Genomic DNA, 18,172 nt, shown 5'->3' on the forward strand with positions numbered 1-18,172 from the left:
TTACCATTAGTTTGGGAGATTTCTATGTATATCAGCTAGAAACTGAAATGAGATTCTTTCTCATAGATGTATTGCAGTTAAATTTAAAATTTTAACTGATTTCAAGCAGGATTCATTTAAAACATGTTGCATCTCTTGTTTATACTAGATAATACTCAATTATTAACCAATAGTGTAGTTTTATAAACAACTTTTTTTTTAGATAAAAACATTTGTAATATCAATGCACTAAACTATCATACAAAAAATAGGAATTTCAGAATGTAAAAGTGTAGTTTAAATGGATTTCATTTTACAAGTTTTTAAGTGCAATTTAATAAATCTAAAATATATCTCAACAAATTATGTAAATCATACATTGAAATATGATGTAAACAGATATACCATATATACTAAACAGGTGATCACAATGTAAACAGATATACCATACTAAACAGGTGATCACAATGTAAACAGATATACCATTGTAAACAGGTGATCACAATGTAAACAGATATACCATTATAAACAGGTGATCACAATGTAAACAGATATACCATACTAAACAGGTGATCACAATGTAAACAGATATACCATACTAAACAGGTGATCACAATGTAAAAAGATATACCATACTAAACAGGTGATCACAATGTAAACAGATATACCATACTAAACAGGTGATCACAATGTAAACAGATATACCATTATAAACAGGTGATCACAATGTAAACAGATATACCATACTAAACAGGTGATCACAATGTAAACAGATATACCATACTAAACAGGTGATCACAATGTAAACAGATATACCATACTAAACAGGTGATCACAATGTAAACAGATATACCATACTAAACAGGTGATCACAATGTAAACAGATATACCATTATAAACAGGTGATCACAATGTAAACATAACATTAATTATTAGATACAGCTACCAGCGCCACATTTAAGTAGAGATCACTTAGCACTAATGTTACACAACACACACATGTACACACAGTCTTTGATTTTGAAATCTAAACAATACAATTACACATTTGTAATGACAGACAAATATAAATTGAATTGTCTTTTTCTGGCACAGTTTTGATGATTGTGACAAGAGTTCTATTGGCTGTTGCATAATGACAAACATATTTCATATTGCATTATCAATATTCACGAGATCGTGTTACATTAACCTTCATATGTAACTTAAACAAGCTTATATACAACTGTTGTTCTAATTTTTATGTTGCACACCATTGCAACTAATGTCCTTCTTTTTGAACCTGTAACTTCCATCAACACACAGGCATCTTGGCTAGCACCAACTATTTATTATGACTCAGTATCAGTATCTGAATAGATTTTATATAGATCCAACATTTTTTCTGATTATTATCCTGACACAGGGTTATTTCCATGACAACTTATTTTCATAAATAATTCAGGAAAACATTCTTCACTGTGACAATTTTTTCCTTGAATAACTTAAAGTTCAAGGTCATCAGAGTCTGCATGTCATAACATATATACTTTGGTCTTTATACAATTGACACTAAATAGTAAAAGTGTAATGCAACACATTGCATCTCTGTTTATTAGCTTTTCTCACAGGAAAACAATATTGTTATTATCATTAGTTGCAACTTTTTTAAATTCAAAGTTCTGCGACAAATATGAAAACTTGTTTCCACAAACCAATGAGAAAGAGTGTTTCATACATTTGTAGCTAGTTTTGTTGTAGAAATATCAGCTGGAGGGAGTTGATATGGATCTGAATCTGAAGATTTGTTAAAATCTGGTCGTGATCGGAATGTACTGGTTCCGTACTGATGGACCCCATTATCCATGAGACTGAAAATTCAAATATAGAAAATTTAAAATTGTTTGTGCTATGTAGCTGTAACATAAAATATGAAATTATAACACAAACACTGATGAGACTGGTGTTTATTATCAATCAAGGTTATCAAGCAGGTAGCAGACCATTATATCTTCAAGACACTACTAAGGGCTATTCCAGAAAAAAATGTATGGGGGGGTTGGAAGGCACTATATATTAATAATACATGGGTGATGGGTATCAGAGCAACTTTTCACACTATAATGCACTATGATTCTCCATTACAATTGTCTGGGTTGTGGGTGCTGACAAAAACTGCCTTCCAACCCCCCCATACATTTTTTTCTGGAATAGCCCTAAGTGAAAATTATGCCCCCTCCTCCAAAAAAAAACCAACCAAACAAATAAAAGTTGTTTCGAAACAGAACAGTTAAAATCTGTGATTTCTAGGGTAAAACCTGTTCACAATGATCTACTTTTAAAGGTTTTCGTTTTCCTGTCTTTGCTCTGCCTCAAAGAACAAATTTATTTTAAACGTGAAATTAGCTTACAAACATTGCCCACTTCAGATTTTTTGTATTTTTGTCAATAGTGTAACACAGACATTTTTGTTGGGTTTTTAATTTGATTTATTTTATTTATATTTTCTACTTCTACTACTTATATAAATACGGGAGTAGACTCCTAGTATCAAGCATAAAACATCCTTGTATTTGTGTCTTGTGTACAAAGACAATATTATCAAAATAGTTTTCAAACCTCATCCAAAAATTAATCTTAATAGAACATTTAACCAACTCTCTTTAACTGGAATCAATGAGAAATAATCTCCATCAAATCCTTTTTAAGAGTCAAAAGTGTGAAATTTTAACCCCACAAAAATTAAATTAATCCTACACAATATTGTTTTATCAGATCTATAAATAACTCACCTGTCCCCAGGTATTGTTTCATCAGATCTATGTATATAATCACTAAATAAATGTCCATTATGGTTGTCATAACCATTTATGTAATTTTCTGATCGTAACGTTCCATAACCACTTGTAACTTTCGATTCCTGAAAGATGCAATAGAATTGTAATAATTAACTGTAAAATTGATTATTGGTATTTAACACCACTTTCAGCACATTTGGCTATTTCATAGTGGACAGTTTTTGTTGTAGGAGGAAGCCAGAGTACATCAAAGATCCAATGACCTTTTACAGGAACATTGGCAATCCTATTCCAATAAGATTAGAGTTGAAGGCTATAAATGTAAGAGTCTATCTCAATGATAAGAGATCATGTATGTTGCTCAGTAAATAAGAAAGAGATCCAACGACCTTTTACAGGAACATTGGCAATCCTATTCCATTAAGGTTAGAGTTGAAGGCTAAGAGTCTATCTCAATGACAAGAGATCATGTATGTCGCTCAGTGAATAAGAACGAGATCCAAAGACCTTTTACAGGAACATTGGCAATCCTACTCCATTAAGATTAGAGTTGAAGGCTAAGAGTCTATCTCAATGATGAGAGATCATGTATGTTGCTCAGTAAATAAGAAAGAGATCCAACGACCTTTTACAGGAACATTGGCAATCCTATTCCATTAAGGTTAGAGTTGAAGGCTAAGAGTCTATCTCAATGACAAGAGATCATGTATGTCGCTCAGTGAATAAGAACGAGATCCAAAGACCTTTTACAGGAACATTGGCAATCCTACTCCATTAAGATTAGAGTTGAAGGCTAAGAGTCTATCTCAATGACAAGAGATCACGTACGTTGCTCAGTAAATAAGAAAGAGATCCAACGACCTTTTACAGGAACATTGGCAATCCTATTCCATTAAGGTTAGAGTTGAAGGCTATAAATGTAAGAGTCTTTCTCAATGACAAGAGATCATGTATGTTGCTCAGTGAATAAGAACGAGATCCAAAGACCTTTTACAGGAACATTGGCAATCCTACTCCATTAAGGTTAGAGTTGAAGGCTAAGAGTCTATCTCAATGACAAGAGATCACGTACGTTGCTCAGTGAATAAGAACGAGATCCAAAGACCTTTTACAGGAACATTGGCAATCCTACTCCATTAAGGTTAGAGTTGAAGGCTAAGAGTCTATCTCAATGACAAGAGATCATGTACGTTGCTCAGTAAATAAGAAAGAGATCCAAAGACCTTTTACAGGAACATTGGCAATCCTACTCCATTAAGGTTAGAGTTGAAGGCTAAGAGTCTATCTCAATGACAAGAGATCACGTATGTTGCTCAGTGAATAAGAACGAGATCCAAAGACCTTTTACAGGAACATTGGCAATCCTACTCCATTAAGGTTAGAGTTGAAGGCTAAGAGTCTATCTCAATGACAAGAGATCATGTACGTTGCTCAGTAAATAAGAAAGAGATCCAAAGACCTTTTACAGGAACATTGGCAATCCTACTCCATTAAGGTTAGAGTTGAAGGCTAAGAGTCTATCTCAATGACAAGAGATCATGTACGTTGCTCAGTGAATAAGAAAGAGATCCAATGACCTTTTACAGGAACATTGGCAATCCTACTCCATTAAGATTAGAGTTGAAGGCTAAGAGTCTATCTCAATGACAAGAGATCACGTACGTTGCTCAGTAAATAAGAACGAGATCCAAAGACCTTTTACAGGAACATTGGCAATCCTATTCCATTAAGATTAGAGTTGAAGGCTATAAATGTAAGAGTCTATCTCAATGACAAGAGATCACGTACGTTGCTCAGTAAATAAGAAAGAGATCCAATGACCTTTTACAGGAACATTGGCAATCCTATTCCATTAAGATTAGAGTTGAAGGCTATAAATGTAAGAGTCTATCTCAATGACAAGAGATCATGTATGTTGCTCAGTGAATAAGAACGAGATCCAAAGACCTTTTACAGGAACATTGGCAATCCTACTCCATTAAGGTTAGAGTTGAAGGCTAAGAGTCTATCTCAATGACAAGAGATCATGTATGTCGCTCAGTAAATAAGAAAGAGATCCAAAGACCTTTTACAGGAACATTGGCAATCCTACTCCATTAAGATTAGAGTTGAAGGCTAAGAGTCTATCTCAATGACAAGAGATCACGTACGTTGCTCAGTAAATAAGAACGAGATCCAAAGACCTTTTACAGGAACATTGGCAATCCTATTCCATTAAGATTAGAGTTGAAGGCTAAGAGTTTATCTCAATGACAAGAGATCACGTACGTTGCTCAGTAAATAAGAACGAGATCCAAAGACCTTTTACAGGAACATTGGCAATCCTATTCCATTAAGATTAGAGTTGAAGGCTATAAATGTAAGAGTCTATCTCAATGACAAGAGATCACGTACGTTGCTCAGTAAATAAGAAAGAGATCCAACGACCTTTTACAGGAACATTGGCAATCCTACTCCATTAAGGTTAGAGTTGAAGGCTAAGAGTCTATCTCAATGACAAGAGATCACGTATGTTGCTCAGTGAATAAGAACGAGATCCAAAGACCTTTTACAGGAACATTGGCAATCCTATTCCATTAAGGTTAGAGTTGAAGGCTAAGAGTCTATCTCAATGACAAGAGATCATGTATGTTGCTCAGTGAATAAGAACGAGATCCAAAGACCTTTTACAGGAACATTGGCAATCCTACTCCATTAAGGTTAGAGTTGAAGGCTAAGAGTCTATCTCAATGACAAGAGATCATGTATGTCGCTCAGTAAATAAGAAAGAGATCCAAAGACCTTTTACAGGAACATTGGCAATCCTACTCCATTAAGATTAGAGTTGAAGGCTAAGAGTCTATCTCAATGACAAGAGATCACGTACGTTGCTCAGTAAATAAGAACGAGATCCAAAGACCTTTTACAGGAACATTGGCAATCCTATTCCATTAAGATTAGAGTTGAAGGCTAAGAGTCTATCTCAATGACAAGAGATCACGTACGTTGCTCAGTAAATAAGAACGAGATCCAAAGACCTTTTACAGGAACATTGGCAATCCTACTCCATTAAGGTTAGAGTTGAAGGCTTAGAGTCTATCTCAATGACAAGAGATCATGTATGTTGCTCAGTGAATAAGAAAGAGATCCAAAGACCTTTTACAGGAACATTGGCAATCCTACTCCATTAAGATTAGAGTTGAAGGCTAAGAGTCTATCTCAATGACAAGAGATCACGTACGTTGCTCAGTAAATAAGAAAGAGATCCAACGACCTTTTACAGGAACATTGGCAATCCTATTCCATTAAGATTAGAGTTGAAGGCTATAAATGTAAGAGTCTATCTCAATGACAAGAGATCATGTATGTTGCTCAGTGAATAAGAACGAGATCCAAAGACCTTTTACAGGAACATTGGCAATCCTACTCCATTAAGATTAGAGTTGAAGGCTATAAATGTAAGAGTCTATCTCAATGACAAGAGATCATGTATGTTGCTCAGTGAATAAGAACGAGATCCAAAGACCTTTTACAGGAACATTGGCAATCCTACTCCATTAAGGTTAGAGTTGAAGGCTAAGAGTCTATCTCAATGACAAGAGATCATGTACGTTGCTCAGTAAATAAGAAAGAGATCCAAAGACCTTTTACAGGAACATTGGCAATCCTACTCCATTAAGGTTAGAGTTGAAGGCTATAAATGTAAGAGTCTATCTCAATGATAAGAGATCATGTACGTTGCTCAGTAAATAAGAAAGAGATCCAAAGACCTTTTACAGGAACATTGGCAATCCTACTCCATTAAGATTAGAGTTGAAGGCTATAAATGTAAGAGTCTATCTCAATGACAAGAGATCATGTATGTTGCTCAGTGAATAAGAACGAGATCCAAAGACCTTTTACAGGAACATTGGCAATCCTACTCCATTAAGGTTAGAGTTGAAGGCTAAGAGTCTATCTCAATGACAAGAGATCATGTACGTTGCTCAGTAAATAAGAAAGAGATCCAAAGACCTTTTACAGGAACATTGGCAATCCTACTCCATTAAGGTTAGAGTTGAAGGCTAAGAGTCTATCTCAATGACAAGAGATCATGTACGTTGCTCAGTAAATAAGAAAGAGATCCAAAGACCTTTTACAGGAACATTGGCAATCCTACTCCATTAAGGTTAGAGTTGAAGGCTAAGAGTCTATCTCAATGACAAGAGATCATGTACGTTGCTCAGTGAATAAGAAAGAGATCCAATGACCTTTTACAGGAACATTGGCAATCCTACTCCATTAAGATTAGAGTTGAAGGCTAAGAGTCTATCTCAATGACAAGAGATCACGTACGTTGCTCAGTAAATAAGAACGAGATCCAAAGACCTTTTACAGGAACATTGGCAATCCTACTCCATTAAGATTAGAGTTGAAGGCTATAAATGTAAGAGTCTATCTCAATGACAAGAGATTATGTATGTCGCTCAGTAAATAAGAAAGAGATCCAAAGACCTTTTACAGGAACATTGGCAATCCTACTCCATTAAGATTAGAGTTGAAGGCTATAAATGTAAGAGTCTATCTCAATGACAAGAGATCATGTATGTCGCTCAGTGAATAAGAAAGACTAAAAAAGACAAACTGTCACAGAGTATATCTAAATGATAAAAAAAATTTCAATAATTTAATAATAATTTCAATTTTATATCTAAATGCCTGCTTATCCTCCAAATTATTCACACTAATGCAACTGTTAGATCTACTAAACAAAGTGTAAACCATAAAACTTGACTTTTAATTAAACTGTTGGCACATTTCAATATTCAGACATGTTAGGAAAGGGGAATAACTCCACTTTAAATATTATACTTACAGTGCCATTCATTTTTCCATAAACTTCATCAAAATCAGTAGGGGGACAATGGAAATTGAGATCTTGGCGCCACTGATCCATTAGTGTTCCTTTCTGGAATTCAGTTGGAGAGTCTGATTTCTCTCTCTTTTTTATTTCTGTATTACTGTCTGTTTCTGCATAGGATTCTACAATGAAAAAGAAAAGAATTTCTATAAGAATGTGTGTGTGTTTGTGATAAATAAGTCAATACAATTTTGATCAAACTTGTACCTCCGGGTGCGGGAGTTTCTCGCTGCATTGAAGTCCCATTGGTGGCCTTTGGCTGTTGTCTGCTCTATGGTCGGGTTGTTGTCTCTTTGACACATTCCCCATTTCCACTCTCAATTTTATTGTAAAATGAATTCCCGGTTTTAACTACATGATTGAAAGAAAATTTAAATAAATATTTTCATAAAAGATTGTATAAATTACTGGTTAAGAATTTTCTAGTTAAATTTTTTTTTTCTGCAGCTTAAACAAGTAAAAGACACCTGGAACAAACATTGTAAACATCTTATCATGCCTTCATCAATGACATCTGTCAAGGACTGGAATACTACAATTATATATATTTTGAGAAATTTTCCTCCTTTGTCTTTTGTTTAAATTAAGTGTAACCTTCATTCAACAGAATCAACCTTTGTTTTCTGAGTTCTATCTATAGGCTAAAAGCTCTAACTTACTAACCATTATCAGATCCTTTGTATCGATGGTACAACACACAAGCTATAGCAATGATAAATATAACGCTCTAACTACTAACCATTATCAGATCCTTTGTATCGATGGTACAACACACAAGCTATAGCAATGATAAATATAACGCTTTAACTACTCACCATTATCAGATCCTTTGTATCGATGGTACAACACACAAGCTATAGCAATGATAAATATAACGCTCTAACTACTCACCATTATCAGATCCTTTGTATCGATGGTACAACACACAAGCTATAGCAATGATAAATATAACGCTCTAACTACTCACCATTATCAGATCCTTTGTATCGATGGTACAACACACAAGCTATAGCAATGATAAATATAACGCTCTAACTACTCACCATTATCAGATCCTTTGTATCGATGATACAACTCACAAGCTATAGCAATGATAAATATAACGCTCTAACTACTCACCATTATCAGATCCTTTGTATCGATGGTACAACACACAAGCTATAGCAATGATAAATATAACGCTCTAACTACTAACCATTATCAGATCCTTTGTATCGATGGTACAACACACAAGCTATAGCAATGATAAAGCTCTAACTATGAACCATTATCAGATCCTTTGTATCGATGGTACAACACACAAGCTATAGCAATGATAAATATAACGCTCTAACTACTCACCATTATCAGATCCTTTGTATCGATGGTACAACACACAAGCTATAGCAATGATAAATATAACGCTCTAACTACTCACCATTATCAGATCCTTTGTATCGATGGTACAACACACAAGCTATAGCAATGATAAATATAACGCTCTAACTACTAACCATTATCAGATCCTTTGTATCGATGGTACAACACACAAGCTATAGCAATGATAAATATAACGCTCTAACTACTAACCATTATCAGATCCTTTGTATCGATGGTACAACACACAAGCTATAGCAATGATAAATATAACGCTCTAACTACTCACCATTATCAGATCCTTTGTATCGATGGTACAACACACAAGCTATAGCAATGATAAATATAACGCTCTAACTACTCACCATTATCAGATCCTTTGTATCGATGGTACAACACACAAGCTATAGCAATGATAAATATAACGCTCTAACTACTCACCATTATCAGATCCTTTGTATCGATGGTACAACACACAAGCTATAGCAATGATAAATATAACGCTCTAACTACTCACCATTATCAGATCCTTTGTATCGATGGTACAACACACAAGCTATAGCAATGATAAATATAACGCTCTAACTACTCACCATTATCAGATCCTTTGTATCGATGGTACAACACACAAGCTATAGCAATGATAAATATAACGCTCTAACTACTCACCATTATCAGATCCTTTGTATCGATGGTACAACACACAAGCTATAGCAATGATAAATATAACGCTCTAACTACTCACCATTATCAGATCCTTTGTATCGATGGTACAACACACAAGCTATAGCAATGATAAATATAACGCTCTAACTTACTAACCATTATCAGATCCTTTGTATCGATGGTACAACACACAAGCTATAGCAATGATAAATATAACGCTCTAACTACTCACCATTATCAGATCCTTTGTATCGATGGTACAACACACAAGCTATAGCAATGATAAATATAACGCTCTAACTACTCACCATTATCAGATCCTTTGTATCGATGGTACAACACACAAGCTATAGCAATGATAAATATAACGCTCTAACTACTCACCATTATCAGATCCTTTGTATCGATGGTACAACACACAAGCTATAGCAAAGATAAATATAACGCTCTAACTACTAACCATTATCAGATCCTTTGTATCGATGGTACAACACACAAGCTATAGCAATGATAAATATAACGCTCTAACTACTCACCATTATCAGATCCTTTGTATCGATGATACAACACACAAGCTATAGCAATGATAAATATAACGCTCTAACTACTCACCATTATCAGATCCTTTGTATCGATGGTACAACACACAAGCTATAGCAATGATAAATATAACGCTCTAACTTACTAACCATTATCAGATCCTTTGTATCGATGGTACAACACACAAGCTATAGCAATGATAAATATAACGCTCTAACTTACTAACCATTATCAGATCCTTTGTATCGATGGTACAACACACAAGCTATAGCAATGATAAATATAACGCTCTAACTACTCACCATTATCAGATCCTTTGTATCGATGGTACAACACACAAGCTATAGCAATGATAAATATAACGCTCTAACTTACTAACCATTATCAGATCCTTTGTATCGATGGTACAACACACAAGCTATAGCAATGATAAATATAACGCTCTAACTACTAACCATTATCAGATCCTTTGTATCGATGATACAACACACAAGCTATAGCAATGATAAATATAACGCTCTAACTTACTAACCATTATCAGATCCTTTGTATCGATGGTACAACACACAAGCTATAGCAATGATAAATATAACGCTCTAACTACTAACCATTATCAGATCCTTTGTATCGATGGTACAACACACAAGCTATAGCAATGATAAATATAACGCTCTAACTTACTAACCATTATCAGATCCTTTGTATCGATGGTACAACACACAAGCTATAGCAATGATAAATATAACTGCCACTCCACCAATGACTCCTCCTACTATGTATGACAAAGCAAGTATTTCTACAAAAACAAGTTTAAAATTAAGTCTGGTAAATCATTAAAATTGATATATATATATTGACATACCATTTAGGAAACAAGAGATGTGTTAATAAGGGGGTGGACAGGGGATCCCTGACTCCCACTTCTCTCCCTTACTCCCAGAAGAAAATCAGTCCAAGAAACTTTTCCAGCATATCCCTGTTTTTTACTTCCCTCTTTCCTAGTTCCCAAACCTGACATCGGCTTCCCTCCCCCTCATTACAAGGTTTCCTTATTTCTTTCCAACAACAAATTAATACATGACACAAAATCACTACACCCATATCATAAGTTCTAAACTATAAAATAAGAAGTGTTTTAACCAAAATTTGTTTGAACTACACGCAGAACTGGAGATGCAGAAACATGCAAAAAGTAACTAAATACTACAATAATTTACAACCCTATCCAAAACAGTAGTTTAGTAAACGGGGGACATATTCTTTATATTCCATATCAGTATTCCACTTGGTAATCTGTTAAATATTATGTGGAGTGTTCTATTTTTTTTTACACCAAATGGCTGCAGGTCATTGGATGCCCAATGGGTCTACTTAATAATAAATATGACAGTTACATATTGATCTTAAATAAAAGTGTGTTGTTGGGTTGCTGCCACATTATTATTTACCCCACTGTAATGATAAATGATCATGACTTAAGAATTTCTACATGTATCTACCTTTCTGATTGAGAGTTATAGCTAAGAAATCCAGTCCCATACTGTTAACAACTGTACAATTATAAACTCCAAAGTCATCATCATCTGAATCCTGTATGTGTAATGTATTTATAACACCATCTGGTTTCCTAGTTTCTGAAAACGAGTATCGTTCAGACGAAGCAAAGTCTATCTCTTTTCCGTTCCGTATCCATATAACCTCATCTGCATTAGGAACAGATCTTGCTTTACATTCTATGTCTGCTGTTGATCCCTTGGCAGCGTACTGTATCTTAGAACTGGTTATCTTTGGTTGATCTAAAGGTTAAAACAAAAACATCTTACATAAGGAATATAATTCTATTAGGTAATAGTACATCATGGAACACTCAGAAAATGTACAATATATTTGGAAATAGCTCCTTAACTCTAACTGTAACCTATCCATACTATGCACACAGAAAAAGTAAAATACCCTTAATTGCTATGGGGCAGAAATAATCCTCTTTTAGTCAGAGTTAAGAAATCCAATTTAATGTTTACAAACCTTTAAATCATGAGGTAACTTTTTGTATCCTGTCCTACTCACTGCAACACATTGTTACATGACTTTTTTGTCAAACTGCTGTATAGTTTACTTGACAACAGTATATTGTTACACAAACTTTCCCCAATAAGGTTAACTTCTTAGTACACTGTCAACATGAAAACAGTACTGTTCCTATTAAGGTAATATCTCTCTTAAACTTATACCAGTTTCTAACAAACCTTAAAGGTAAATTTCTTCGTCATTTCAGTATGACTTTAGGACAAACCTTTTCTCATGAGGTAAATTTCTGCATCAATAGGAGCAAATCCAGCATTAATGGAGGAGGCTGTACATTTATATAGCCCTAGATCATGGTCTTGTATGTTATGCACAGTGTACTGTCTTTCTGTACTCAAGGCATCAGGGTAACTACCACGTCGCCATATAATACTGGGTAAAGGGTTGCCGTCTGCTTCACAGTTCAAGGTTACTGATGTTCCAAGGTCAACAGGTATATGGCTGTTTAAGTTGACAAATTTAGGACCATCTACAGGATTGAAAAGAAATTTGATTAAACTAACAATTATGGTTTCTTTAATATTTGTGACAAACAATTGGTGGATTTCTAATAAAAGGGGAAACCAGAAATTAACAAGCATTCTGTGAGTATTGCATGGTAATACATAGCCCCCTACTGGTTACAAATTCATTGTAATGGAATGAAATTCTAACTTGATCTATAACTTGTCATGGTGTAAACTACATAAAAATATCAAGTCAAAATCTTCAAGCATGACGAAAAAAACTGTTGAAAACTGATTATTTAAGTGAATTTTCCATGTCCAAATACCATAACTCTGCACAAAATTATCAGACTGGAACAAACTTCCAACTTGATCTGTAACTTGTCATGATAAAACTATATACTAATTATCAAATCAATATCTTCAAGAATGACAAACAAACCTACCACTAAATTCTTCAAACAATTTACCAAAGAAAAGGAAAAAAATCCAAAATGTCATTTTGTCTTATAAAAGTCTTTTAAAAAATGAGTTATTTCCCTTTGAACAGAAATCTACTAATTAATAAGTATTTCATCAAACATTTAATTCTAGGGAAAGGGCTTTAACTGAACAAAGAGAAAAGCTAAAATCGTGAAAATTGAACTTGACCTGTAATTTGTCATGATAAATCAATAAACCAAATATCAAATCAATATCTTCAAGCACGAAGAAAAAAGTCTGGAAAACTGATTTGCCGGACTGACAGATGGACAGACAGACAGATAGACGGACAGACAAAGTATAAACCTAAAGTCCCCTTTGACTTTGTCGGTAGGGGACTAAAAAACTCAACAAAAAACAAACTTCAAGTTAATTTGATAAATGTAAATGATTAAACCAAGAAATACCCTTGAAGAAGCTGATTTTTCATCAACTATAATTATGTTACAGTTGTTGAAGAAACAAAGGTCACAATGGCAAGTAAATGATTTCACTATAACAGTAAAAGTTGTTGGAAGATAAGTTTTAGAGGTTTATACATCTTAAGAAATCTCTATGTAATTCTCAACCTCAGAATATAAACCAACTATGTCTTTTAATTGGATTATCCTAAAATAAAATAAATACTGCATTATAGTATACAATGAATGTTGTTAGCCAATAAAAATATTTATTTTAGCTTTTGAAACGATTACCCAAAATTCAGAGTTTGAAATGACAAATTAACCAACTCAGTTGAGGTTGAAAAATAAGAGTTTTCTGTTTAAAAAATAGATACATGTGTATTGTGTTCATTTCTTGGTGTAATTGCTAAATCACAGCATCAATTACCTTTTGTAAAGGATTTCTAAAATATATAATGAGACAATTTAGATCTTCCACTGTATTTTACTTTGCATTAAATTAATCTGTTGTCTCTTTTAAAATATCATTCTGTCATTGATCTTGAGATTTGTAAACAGTTTGATTTTCTGTCTCAAATTTGCACCAGAACTCTTCTAGTATCGGGTTGCTGCATTTACAAAATATTAATTCTTGGGTGCTCACTTATATTCTAACCCCAAGATTTATATAGATAATGAGAAAGTTGTCATGGAAACACCTGTTGAATATCTCTAATTTCACAACAAAGAACATTGTTCTTACATTCTATATCCAGTGTGGTGGTTGCCCTAGAAATACCGATAGCATTTTCGCCCTCACACATCAGTATACTACGATGATCATCTCGGTTTAGGTTGGCAATGTCCAAGGTAAACTTTGATTCACCAGGGATAAATTCTCCATCTTTATACCATCTACAATATAAATATAGATTATAACTAAACTAATCACAATATGAAGTTCAAAGAGAGAACGCTCTTACTCTATACTTATTGTGCATGTCCAGCTTTCTGGTAAAAATAAACTTTGATCACAGTTTACTGACAATAATACTATAGTAGAAAACAACAGGAAAATAACAAGTAGAAAGCTGGCACAGCAAAACTATGCCTCCAAACCTGGAACAGCAAAACTATGCCTCCAAAACTGGAACAGCAAAACTATGCCTCCAAAACTGGAACAGCAAAACTATGCCTCCAAAACTGGAACAGCCAAACTATGCATCCAAAACTGGAACAGCAAAACTATGCCTCCAAAACTATGCCTCCAAAACTATGCCTCCAAAACTATGTCTCCAAAACTATGCCTCAAAAACTATGTCTCCAAAACTATGTCTCCAAAACTACATATTGATGGATTGACACATCATACTCGATATTGATGAAAAATAAACAAGTCCATAGTCTATAAACTAAAATTGTTAAAACATTTGTTCAAGGCTATAATCATAATAAAAATATTTTGGAGCACACCCTTAAAAATGATTTCTGACTTAATTATACTTACTTCCAAGTGATTTCTGACTTAATTATACTTACTTCCAAGTGATTTCTGAAGGATTTGCTTTAGCATCACATGTAAATCTAACATAGTCATGTTCTCGCAACTTTCGTGTAATATTTACTTTAAGGGTTATACTAGGCTTAACTGTAAAAGAAAAAAAGTATATATTAAAAGTAGAAAAAAAGTATATATTAATAGTGGTTTGTATGATGAAGGGGATGTAATTTGTCAGTCTTTCTCTTGGTTCACAATTATCTATACCTTACCTTAATTATTCTTTTAAAACAGATATATTTGAGACCGAACCTCATGATAACTTAACAGACTCGAGTTAAGTGAAACAGGACTTAATGAGACTTAAAACAGGAGTCAAAATAAATAAATAAATAAACAATTACCATGACAACTGCAAACAACCAACCTGTTGTTTTTTCCCTGATATTACATTCAAATAAAAGTATCAAAGTAAAAGTACTGTGGAAAGGGAGATAACCACAATTTTGTTCAGGTTTTAGATGTGACTTTGTTGTTACCATGATTATATTAAAATACATTTCTCTCTTTCTCTCTCTTTCTGTCACCTATTGTAGGAGCATATTTACTTATTGATTTAATCTCCTGTTAGTTATCATAACCTCAAGGTGCCCTTTATTGGTTCAACCATCATAATGTATAAATGGATACCCTCAAGGTGCCCTTTATTGGTTCAGCCATCACAATGTATAAATGGATACCCTCATGGTGCCCTTTATTGGTTCAACCATCATAATGTATAAATGGATACCCTCATGGTGCCCTTTATTGGTTCAAACATCACAATGTATAAATGTACTGAACTGCATGACAATGTGGATATTTAGCCAATATTACAATCATGAAAGTTAAATGATAATCAGAGCACGCTGCCAACATAGATTGTTTTTTTCAATATAACATTTGGAATCATGGATGAGAGACTGACATTAGAGAAGCAGGTGCTTGTTCTATAACAGGAAGCTGGTGATGATAGCTATCCTGTCATAAAACAGATAAAGGTCGTTAAATATGTCAATAAAAACAAATTTTCAACCATTAAACTTGACACCTAATAAATTCTCAATATAAGTTTTTATATCTCAAGAGAAATGCACTCTGCATTTACAAATTTTTATTTTTGAAATGATTATAATGTTTACATAATTGTTTCTAAAGTTCTATGGTTTTCACAACAGATCTACAGGGAATAAGGGTAAAGTAAAATGAAAACACAGTATGTGGGTTCAATTTTCTGCCTGTAAATTTTTATTGGTTTGTGCGTTTTTTTGGCATTTTCACCTTCTAAATAAATCAGGTCTTGTACAGTTTTTTATTTTTTAACTTCTGTTTCATTGATAAATACCTAACATCTCAGATTCTCCTTTTATTCATATTTTAAATTAGATAAATGTACTTTTACTTATGGTTGCCATTTCCTCTGGCTTAAGTGTAATGTATGCTTCATTCAGGGGCACCTGGCAACTATTTCATTTAATAAAACTATATAGTACTTTTACAAAACTTGTGTAATCAAATAGGCAATAACTATTTTTGGGGTTTAAAAAGTACAGGAATGATACTCATGCTATCACATACACTATGTGTTGGATATCAGACTCTGACCACATCTAATAAAAGTACAGTTCTGAAGTTCAATTTCATGTGGGATTGAAGGTCCATTTTGTTATTGTACCAATAAAATAAGTAATGATCATAAACAATGAAAATCCAGGACTATTGTATCAATATAAATTACTGATGCTTGGAATATAGTAAAGCCTGTCCGAACCTAACTTCTTAGATTTTATGTGGATAAAATCAAAATAATTACTGTATGTTTAAACTTTCTGTAGAATTCAGATAAGACATATTTCACTGTACATTTTATATCAAATGTAGCATATAGGAGATTGTTTATCAATTTGGGCTTCCAGGGAGGTAACTTATACATACATTGTACATCTAAAGTAGCAAGTGCTTTCAAAGGTTGAATTTGTACTGCGTTAGTTGCTCGACATTCTATTCTCTTCCCATGATCCTCTTCTGTAGGAATAATTGTCACATGACTGATAGTCGTTTCCCTTTTGTCTTTAACACCATTTCTATCAGTCACACTGAAAACTTTATCAACAATTCGTACAGAATCTTTATACCATGTGATTTCTGCTCCTGGCTTGCCATTGGCTGATGTACAAGATAAATTTCTATGCTCTCCTAATGTAACTTTCTGTAAACTTCCACCTTGTATCACAGGAGGATCTGGTCTTACTGTAAAATAATCACATGACTTTTCAATCTTTTATTCTGAATTTACTGAGAGAGTAAATGATTATACTGAAATTCACATTTGTATAGTATAAAGCTGAATATACAGTTAATAAGGTAGACTTTATTTAAACTTATGTACAGTTAATAATAAGGTAGACTTCATTTAAACTTATGTACAGTTAATAATAAGGTAGACTTCATTTAAACTTATGTACAGTTAATAATAAGGTAGACTTCATTTAAACTTATGTACAGTTAATAATAAGGTAGACTTCATTTAAACTTATGTACAATTAATAATAAGGTAGACTTCATTTAAACTTAAGGTAGACTTCATTTAAACTTATGTACAGTTAATAATAAGTTAGACTTTGTTTAAACTTATGTACAGTTAATAATAAGGTAGACTTCGTTTAAACTTATGTACAGTTAATAATAAGGTAGACTTTGTTTAAACTTATGTACAGTTAATAATAAGGTAGACTTCGTTTAAACTTATGTACAGTTAATAATAAGGTAGACTTCATTTGAACCTTATGTACAGTTAATAATAAGGTAGACTTTGTTTAAACTTATGTACAGTTAATAATAAGGTAGACTTCATTTAAACTTATGTACAGTTAATAATAAGGTAGACTTTGTTTAAACTTATGTACAGTTAATAATAAGGTAGACTTCGTTTAAACTTATGTACAGTTAATAATAAGGTAGACTTCGTTTAAACTTATGTACAGTTAATAATAAGGTAGACTTTATTTAAACTTATGTACAGTTAATAATAACTGGCGGCT

The 18,172-nt window shown here is 33.4% G+C and overlaps 1 protein-coding gene across 3 annotated transcripts in view; it reads right to left on the reverse strand.

Annotated features, from left to right (window-relative positions):
* Nucleotides 1-595: 595 nt before the first annotated feature.
* Nucleotides 596-18,172, reverse strand: part of LOC127700939 (irregular chiasm C-roughest protein-like) — a 113,395-nt gene continuing 95,818 nt past the window's right edge. For all 3 annotated transcript variants that reach the window (XM_052204673.1, XM_052204674.1, XM_052204675.1), the window contains 9 exons: nucleotides 17,067-17,381; nucleotides 15,134-15,242; nucleotides 14,358-14,509; nucleotides 12,491-12,751; nucleotides 11,697-11,993; nucleotides 10,883-10,993; nucleotides 7,591-7,757; nucleotides 2,751-2,878; nucleotides 596-1,829 (listed from right to left, as the gene is read on the reverse strand). In XM_052204673.1, coding sequence (XP_052060633.1) covers nucleotides 1,691-1,829; nucleotides 2,751-2,878; nucleotides 7,591-7,757; nucleotides 10,883-10,993; nucleotides 11,697-11,993; nucleotides 12,491-12,751; nucleotides 14,358-14,509; nucleotides 15,134-15,242; nucleotides 17,067-17,381 — 1,679 coding nt within the window. In that variant the 3' untranslated portion in view covers nucleotides 596-1,690. The remainder of the gene's footprint in view (nucleotides 1,830-2,750; nucleotides 2,879-7,590; nucleotides 7,758-10,882; nucleotides 10,994-11,696; nucleotides 11,994-12,490; nucleotides 12,752-14,357; nucleotides 14,510-15,133; nucleotides 15,243-17,066; nucleotides 17,382-18,172) is intronic.

This window comes from Mytilus californianus, unplaced genomic scaffold, assembly GCF_021869535.1.
Source record: "Mytilus californianus isolate M0D057914Y unplaced genomic scaffold, xbMytCali1.0.p SCAF_5, whole genome shotgun sequence".
Lineage (NCBI taxonomy): Eukaryota > Metazoa > Mollusca > Bivalvia > Mytilida > Mytilidae > Mytilus > Mytilus californianus.